General features: G+C 40.9%; 1 protein-coding gene across 1 annotated transcript in view; it reads left to right on the top strand.

Annotated features, from left to right (window-relative positions):
- Positions 1-8,844, top strand: part of WNK3 (WNK lysine deficient protein kinase 3) — a 173,585-nt gene that overhangs the window by 67,231 nt on the left and 97,510 nt on the right. The window contains exons 7-10 of the mRNA XM_011946574.1: positions 1,625-1,844; positions 5,170-5,464; positions 6,663-6,856; positions 6,953-7,102. Of these exons, the coding sequence (XP_011801964.1) occupies positions 1,625-1,844; positions 5,170-5,464; positions 6,663-6,856; positions 6,953-7,102 (859 nt within the window). The remainder of the gene's footprint in view (positions 1-1,624; positions 1,845-5,169; positions 5,465-6,662; positions 6,857-6,952; positions 7,103-8,844) is intronic.

Genomic DNA, 8,844 nt, shown 5'->3' with positions numbered 1-8,844 from the left:
GTGTGGTGGTGGGTGCCTATAATCCCAGCTACTCTGGGGGCTGAGGCAGGAGAATTGCTTGAACCTGGGAGGTGGAGGTTGCAGTGAGCCGAGATCTTGCGACTGCACTCCAGCCTGGGCAACAGAGTGAGACTCCATCCCAAAACAAGCAAGCAAACAAGCAAACTAATAAACCAAAATAATGTTACTGTAAATAATAAAAATTTGAAGGTAAAAATTCACTATAAAACAGTAAAAATTTTTATTGGGAGGCAGAGGGCTTTACTTGGTTGTGCCTCCTTAAACACATTTCACTTTAGTCTTAAGGAAGGGCACAGTGGCTCACGCCTGAGGCTGAGGCGGGCGGATCACAAAATCAAGAGATTGAGACCATCCTGGCCAACATGGTGAAACCACATTTCTACTGAAAAATACAAAAATTAGCTGGGTGTGGTGGCACACACCTGTAGTCCCAGCTACTTGGGAGGCTGAGGCAGGAACATCGCTTGAACCCGGGAGGTAGAGGTTGCAGTGAGCCAAGATCACGTGACTGCACTCCGTCTCAAAAACACACACACACACACACATCTCGCCTTAGTCTTAAAAGTAATTCATTTGAGCAGCTTTATCTTTTTTTTTAAAAAATCAACTTTATATGGAATGATGGCTTGTTCTATTTATGACACTGTCTTAGTTAAGTATTTGTCACTTGGTCACTAAAAATGTAGGGGGTTGAAAATCCTCAACTTACAGGATATCATGCTGTGTATATACTTTTTCTGTTTAAGTAGTATAGGAAGAGGTCTCTGTAGACATTATGCAGTATATCAGTTTCAGCTCTCCCTGACCTGTAATACAGAGAGTTTAAATATTATGTATCTGTTTTAAAAGTTAGTAAAAGAAAACTAAATTAACTTATCTAGCTTGTAAACAAATCTTTTGAAGCTATGTCCTTTGTTTCTCTTCAGAGATGGTTAATCCCTAATACTAGGCTAGGGTTGTATCCATTATGTGTATACTCTGGTCTAAAACCAGAGTTAAGTACGAAAACCACTGGACTTTGCTGAACCACATTAGCTTCACCCATGGCATTCTGTAAAGTACGCTGACTAGATTGTTGATGGAGACAGTGACTTCTCTTTATAACATTCGTAAAAAGAGTTTGAATTTTTAATGTACTTTAGAGTTTATAAATCTGCAAGAGTTTTTGGTTCCCTTTGCTGAGAATCTACTGTTTGAGTCCGAGTAACATAAGCCAGTGGCTTAGGGAAATTTGCCTAACATGTACTAAACTACTTCTCCAGTTCTCACTAGGCATGATTTTATGTATGTTAAACTTTGTTATTTAGATGTATTACTGGTTAATAATTCGTTTTTAATTGAAGTCACTCCGTATGCATGTTAGTTGGGATTTCTTTGCATCCCTGGTAATAAGTTGGATATAAGATTTTTTGCTGTTTTTGCTTCCACAGGATCTATTAAAGAAAGAGATGTGGTTTTTATAACAAGGCAGATTAATGATTAAATTGATAGAAAATTTCAAAAAAGTTTTTTGCTTTTATACAATTAATTTTTAGTAATTAAAGGGTCTACATCTTGCTATGATTGGAAGAACTGATAATGAGATATGTGTTTCGTTTATTAGGTTGTCTATCAGGGACCTATTAAACCATGCATTTTTTGCTGAGGATACAGGACTGAGGGTGGAGTTAGCAGAAGAAGATGATTGCTCAAATTCATCCCTGGCTTTAAGACTCTGGGTTGAAGACCCTAAGAAATTGAAAGGCAAACACAAAGACAATGAAGCTATTGAATTTAGTTTCAATTTAGAAACAGATACACCTGAGGAAGTAGCATATGAAATGGTAAGTTAATCATACCACTATTCCCCTCACCTCTTATTTTATCAGGGTTCATTCCTTTCTCCTTTTCATTGCCTTCTTTCCTCTCATTTTCTTCTTCTTTTTTTTTTTTTTTTTGAGACGGAGTCTCACTCTGTCACCCAGGCTGGAGTGCAGTGGCGCGATCTCGGCTCACTGCAAGCTCCGCTTCCTGGGTTCACGCCATTCTCCTGCATCAGCCTCCCAAGTAGCTGGAACTACAGGTGCCCGCCACCATGCCCGGCTAATTTTTTGTATTTTTAGTAGAGAGGGGGTTTCACCGTGTTAGCCAGGCTGGTCTTGAACTCCTGACCTTGTGATCCACCTGCCTCGGCCTCCCAAAGTGCTAGGATTACAGGCGTGAGCCACTGAGCCCAGCCTTCTCCTTTTTTCTTTAAATTGTTATGTGGTTGTGAACTCTATCACTATGACAGAGTACATTAAATTTGTATGTAGAGTGTAAAGAATAATAAAGCTCTACATTTATTAAGAAATAGAACATTACCATTAACTTACAAGCCATCTGAGTGCCTCTCTCATTTGCATTTTCCTCCCTCATCACCATGAGTAATATCTACCTAGACTTTTTTTTTTTTGTTTTGAAATGGAGTCTCGCTCTGTCGCCCAGGTTGGAGTGTGGTGGCACAATCTCGGCTCACCGCGACCTCCACCTCCCAGGTTCAAGCAATTCTCCTGTCTCAGTCTCCTGAGTTGCTGGGATTACAGGCGCCTGCCACCACTCCCAGCGGAGATGTGGTTTTACCATGTTAGCCATGTTAGCCAGGCTGGTCTCCAACTCCTGACCTCAAGTGATCCTTTCCCCTCGGCTTCCCAAAGTGTTGGGATTACAGGTGTGAGCCACTGTGCCCGGCCCTCTACCCAGAGTTTTGTGTTACTCATTTCTTTGTTTTTCATCATAGTTTACCTATGTAATGTATTGTTTTGTTTTGAAAACTGAATGGCAAGCATGCACCTAGCTGGTGGGAAGGGGCAGTATTGGTACAATTAGGTGAAGAGTCCCAGAAGAGGATAAGCTGAAGAGAATTTCTCAGTCATAGCGAGTGTGGCTTCAGTTTCCCTAAGAGTTTACAAGAGCTACTTCTGGGGAAGTGAGAGGGTAAGGTTCTAAATGAGGCCAGGAAAATACACCCATGCCTCAGCATAGTCAGGGCACCGGCAGGGCTATTGTGCAGACCAGAAATTAGTTATCTGGTTACCATATGGTTTGATGGGAAGTGGGCCACTCTGACTCTTTGCTTCCAATCTCTCTGTGACCAGCCCCCACCCTCAATAGATCACAGCAGGCAACTTCTGTGGGGTGAAATGCATGTCCACACCTGCTCCAGGCAGCTGCAGTGCTGGTAGGAGGGTGTACAGGAGCCGCAGCAGTATGTACTCAAAACCAGCTGAGTGTAGACCGTCTGAGCCAGGCTCACCTGGGCATTCTGACCTCAGGTTAAAAAGAAGGATGGGGCAATGACAGTGGGAACTTGGAAATGATAACCTTTAACATGTCTTTCTGATCATACTGTTCTAAACTGGAATGATTATTTTGGACATCTGGTACACAACTATCACCCTGGCATTTCCCATTACCACCTTCCTAGACTTCTCTGCTTCACTCCTGTGTTTAATTTTGAATTTCCTAAATTCCATGTCTTCAGGGGACATGGGAGTGGTTGGGTCCACTTTCAGCTCCTGGAAGCCACTCTTCAGTCCTTTCACATGTCTCCACCCCATCTTCAAAGCCAGCAATGGCATGTTGAATCCTTCTAGTGTCAGCAGCTGGTAAAAGATTCACTGAGATAATCTCCCTAGGTTAAGGCCAATTGTGCTATATATTATAGCAAACACAGTGATGGGAGTGATATATGCACAGGTTTGGGGATTAAGAGGGAGCATCTTAAAGCAGATTGCAGGACTGAGAATGATATGTCATGGTACCTCCTCAAATGATCTCTACTGTTCAGCCTTGTTCCTCTGAGATGAGAAGGCAGAACCTTTTCTTCTTTTCTCACTCCTCTAATGCCTAGTAAGACGTAGTACTTTGCTGTTAGCATACTTGCCTCTGCCTAGAATGTTGGTCTCCACTCCAAACTTCTGCACATCCGTCAATAGTGTGCACGTTCCCTTTTTGGCTTTAATTCAGGTCAGAATTTACCTTCCAGGCTGGATGCGGTGGCTCATGCCTGTCATCCCAGCATTTTGGGGAGGCTGAGGTGAGAGGATTGCTTGAACCCAGGAGTTCAAGACCAAAGCCCGGGCAATATAGGGAGACCCCATCTCTACAAAAAATTAAAAATTAGCCAGGTGTGGTGGTGCATGCCTGTGATCCCAGCTACTCGGGAGGCTGAGGTGAGAGGATCACTTGAGCCTGGGAGGTCGAGGCTGCATTGACCTATCATGGTACCACTGCATTCTAGCCTGGGCAACAGAGTGAGACCCTGTCTCTCAGAAACAAATCAAATAAAATAGAATTCTTCTGTGAAAACACTTACTCTATTACCTCCAGAGATGCAATGTGCTCCTACTTAAAGACTTTTACAGCAGCTCATTTCAAGTTAAGTTATGTCCATTTCACACCACCCGATAGTGTGCTCATACAGGACAAAGGACCAACTTAGTCACCTGTATCTGGTGCCTAGTACTGCGCATATTGTAGACACTTAATGTTGCTGAATGAGGAAACCTTTTTAATCCTTCAAAAAACGTAATGGCAGTTCTAAATTACCTGTGATAAGACTGCATATTCTGAAACATCAAGTTTTGTTTGTTTTTGTTTAAAGCCTGAATTATTTTAACAATGCTTGGTAATACTATTGATATTTCTCATGCCAATTAGAGGCTCTGGCATTTATGTATGTCTTTGTTTAAGAGAGAATATAGAAACAGATTAACTGTTAATTTGGAATTTGGGGGCATAAAATAACTGCTAGTGAAAAAAAAAGAAAAAGTTAAAATTGGCCAGGTGTGGTGGCTCATGCTTGTAATCCTAGCACTTTGGGAGGCTGAGGCAGTGGATCACGAGGTAAGGAATTCAAGACCAGCCTGGGCAACACAGTGAAACCCCATCTCTACTAAAAATACAAAAAAATTAGCTGGGCGTGGTGGCGGGCACCTGTAATCCCAGCTACTTGGGAGGCCAAGGCAGGAGAATCACTTGAACCCGGAAGGCAGAGTTGTGGTGAGCCGAGATCATGCCACTGCACTCCAGCCTGGGCGACAGAGCTAGACTCTGTCTCAAAAAAAAAAAAAGTTAAAATCTTAAATGTTAAAGAAGTAGTTTTTGCTTAATGTGTTTTGTTTGTAGGTCAAGTCTGGGTTCTTCCATGAAAGTGATTCCAAAGCTGTTGCTAAATCCATTAGAGACCGGGTGACACCGATAAAGAAGACAAGAGAGAAGAAGCCTGCTGGCTGTTTGGAAGAACGCAGGGATTCTCAGTGCAAGTCTATGGGGAATGTATTCCCTCAGCCCCAGAATACAACTTTGCCCGCTGCTCCCGCTCAGCAAACTGGGGCTGAATGTGAAGAAACTGAAGTTGATCAACATGTTAGACAACAGCTTCTACAAAGAAAACCACAGCAGCACTGCTCCTTTGTTGCAGGTAACACAGTTACAGCTCGTAAAAGCAAACACATGTGCAATTATATTCCCTAATCTTTATTTATTTTGAAGGGCAGTGGTCAATGGCCTATTCTGTTTCTTTTCCTTTTTGTGTATTTGCTTGTCTTTAAATAGCACTTCTGTGTTTTTCAGAGCATTCTGTTATCTATCATTTTATCAAGCCTTTAGAAAACCCCCGAAATAGACAAGCCAGCTAGTTTCCTTATTTTAAAATTAAGAAACTGTTCTGTTAAGTGATTCTTCTAAGGTGCTAGTTGCAGAAGGATTATAATCTAGCATGTGGTTTTGCTTGGGATATAAATAAGATGACCTTATTATCATTTTTGAGGGTCTAACATAAATCTTTTTTTTTTTTTTTTTGAGACAGGGCCTTGCTCTGTCACCCAGGCTGGAGTGCAGTGGTGCGATCATGACTCACTGCAGCCTCAACCTCCCCAGGCTCAAGTGATCCTCCCACCCCAGCCACCTGAGTAGCTGGGACTACAAATGCATGCCACTACACCTGGCTAATTTTTGTATTTTCTTTTGGTAGAGATGGGGTTTCACCATATTGGCCAGGCTGATCTCAAACTCCTGGGCTCAAGCCATCTGCCCGCCTCAGCCTCCCAAAGTGTTGGGTTTGTAGGCATGAGCCACCACGCCCAGCCACATAAATCTTTTAATAAAGAAAATTTAGAACTAAAGATAAAATTTATTCCTCAAGAAGGTTCAAGTATAACATTAACACAATTCCTCTAATTTTCTGCTGTCATGCATTTTCTTTTCCAGAAGGACATAGTATTTGCATAGTAATAACCTATTGTTCTACAAAGACAGTATTCTAGGTTATAGGAGAAAGAGAATATGACATATTTTACTGAAATCCTTATGTCAAGTGTAGATTAGTTAGGGATATACGTGACATGACCAGCAAATGGAGTTGATTTTTATCTGATTCTCTGTTTTTAGGTTTGCTTTACTAAGAAAATTTTAGTTATACCACAATGTCAACATTTCATTGCTTGATAAGAGTTTACATGCTGGTTTTTGATTAATGCTGTAGTGTAAATGTTTTATTTGAAGCTATGTCAGGTTCTCAGAGTAAAAAAGCTGTTAAAGAAACACCATTGCCTATACCATTTGGACATTTTGTGCTTCAAGTTTTCCCTTCTACCTGTTACTTATTTTCTTTGTTATAGGTGACAATTTGTCTGAGGCAGGAGCTGCATCAGTTATACATTCAGATACTTCAAGTCAGCCCAGTGTAGCCTATTCCTCAAATCAAACGATGGGCTCTCAAATGGTTTCTAACATCCCACAGGCTGAAATAAATGTCCCAGGACAAATTTATTCATCTCAGCAACTAGTAGGACATTACCAGCAAGTTTCAGGGGTGAGGTGAACTGTTATATTTTTAAATATATAATCAATGTACTTACTGTAAATGGGAAAGTTTATCTTTAATCTTTTTTTCCCCTTATTTTAACAGTTACAGAAGCAGCCAAAGCTGACTCAGCCGCAGATTTTGCCTTTGGTACAAGGTCAGTCCACTGTTTTACCTGTACATGTGCTTGGACCAACAGTTGTTTCACAACCCCAGGTTTCCCCATTAACTGTTCAGAAGGTCCCACAGATAAAGGTAAGACACATTTTAGAGGTTCTGTATTCATTTAAATAAATTTAATACTGCCTAGATTTTCTGACAGGCAAAGGTTCTCTTTTATAAATTCATTATAGTTTAGAGAAAGGTCACCAAAAGCTAAAAGTTGTTTATGCTTTCCTTCACCCAAGACATTCCTCTTTTTGTGTGTGTGTGTGTGTGACGGAGTTTCACTCTTGCTGCCCAGGCTGTAGTGCAATGGTGCAATCTCGGCTCACTGCCTCCACCTCTGAGGTTCAAGCGATTCTCCTGCCTCAGCCTCCCAAGTAGCTGGGATTACAGGCATTAGCCACCATGCCCAGCTAATTTTTTGTATTTTTAGTAGAAACAGGGTTTCTCCATGTTGGTCAGGCTGGTCTCAAACTCCCAACCTCAGGTGATCCGCCTGCCTTGGCCTCCCAAAGTGCTATGATTACAGGCATGAGCCACAGCACCCGGCCCAAGACATTCCTCTTAATATGCCTAACATTGTGTAACTAGAATCTTGAGATACTGCTTGTATAATTGGAAAAGAAACAGAGAACTCAGTATATGTGAACAAAAGATTTATTTAGGACTGATCTCTTCCTCTTATTAATGATTATTTGTTCTTTGTATTAAACTTTTCTGGCCTGATTTGAACATGGAGGGATGTATGTTGCAGTTCATTAGAAATAGTATTTCATAGATTTTCATAATTTTTAGCATGTTCATCTAAACTCTTGTTTTGGTTCATGTTTATTTCTGTAGGAGAAATAAGAAGTGTTTTTGTCTTTCAGACTCTTAAAGTCAGCATTATTCATTTCTGACAATGAGTTTACAGTCTTTGTATGAGTTTATATATTAAGACTGTATCCTGGTTCCCTAGGTTATGGATTCTGGATGCATGGTTGCATTTTTCTTTGCCATTACCCCGTTTTCTCCCCTCACCTCCCACCATACCTTGCATTTGTCTTCCCTCTCTAGGAGTGAGATGATCTGATAGCTACTAGCTAACAGAGAATGCCTGGTTTAGCTAGCTGCTGGTGCATCTTTTAAGAGATTAGTATATTATCAGTTCATCATCAGACTTTTAATGATTACCACCTTCTGGGGATATGAAATAAAATAAACATGATCCTTGCCCTCAAAGAGCCCAGTCTTATAGGGAAAAGCATGCATGTACTTGACAAATGCCAGATGCATTTAAAATCTGCTAGGGGTAGATTTGATTTGATATAGTTCAAGGTGCCAGATATTTGGCTAGTATTTATAAGTGATATGGTGCCTATTTGTAATTGAGCTCATGTGGGAGTTTGATTTGCCTCTTTCTAATCCTATAATGCAAAGTGTGTTGAATGGGTGTTTAAATTTAACTTAGGTTCAATTTACATAAGCATACAGGTATGTGTATTTTAAAATGTGTTCCAAAAATTTAATTATCAAAGTGTTATTTGCTTATTTTAAAATAAAGCCCATAAAGTTATGAAAAAGAAAGTGAAAAATTACTTGTTATTTCTCCAGCTAGAGACAGCTCATTGTTTTTTTGTTTTGTTTTGTTTTGTTTTGTTTTTTTGAGATGGAGTCTCACTCTGTCGCCCAGGATGGAGTGCAGTGGTGCGATCTCGGCTCACTGCCACCTCCGCCTCCCAGGTTCAAGCGATTCTTCTGCCTCAGCCTCTCGAGTGCTGGGACTACAGGCATGTGCCACTATGCCCAGCTAATTTTTTGTATTTTTAGTAGAGACAGGGTTTCACCGTGTT

The sequence above is a fragment of the Colobus angolensis genome, unplaced genomic scaffold (genome assembly GCF_000951035.1).
Source record: "Colobus angolensis palliatus isolate OR3802 unplaced genomic scaffold, Cang.pa_1.0 Scaffold250, whole genome shotgun sequence".
In the NCBI taxonomy this organism is placed as follows: domain Eukaryota; kingdom Metazoa; phylum Chordata; class Mammalia; order Primates; family Cercopithecidae; genus Colobus; species Colobus angolensis.
This window is presented reverse-complemented; position numbering and strand designations above follow the sequence as displayed.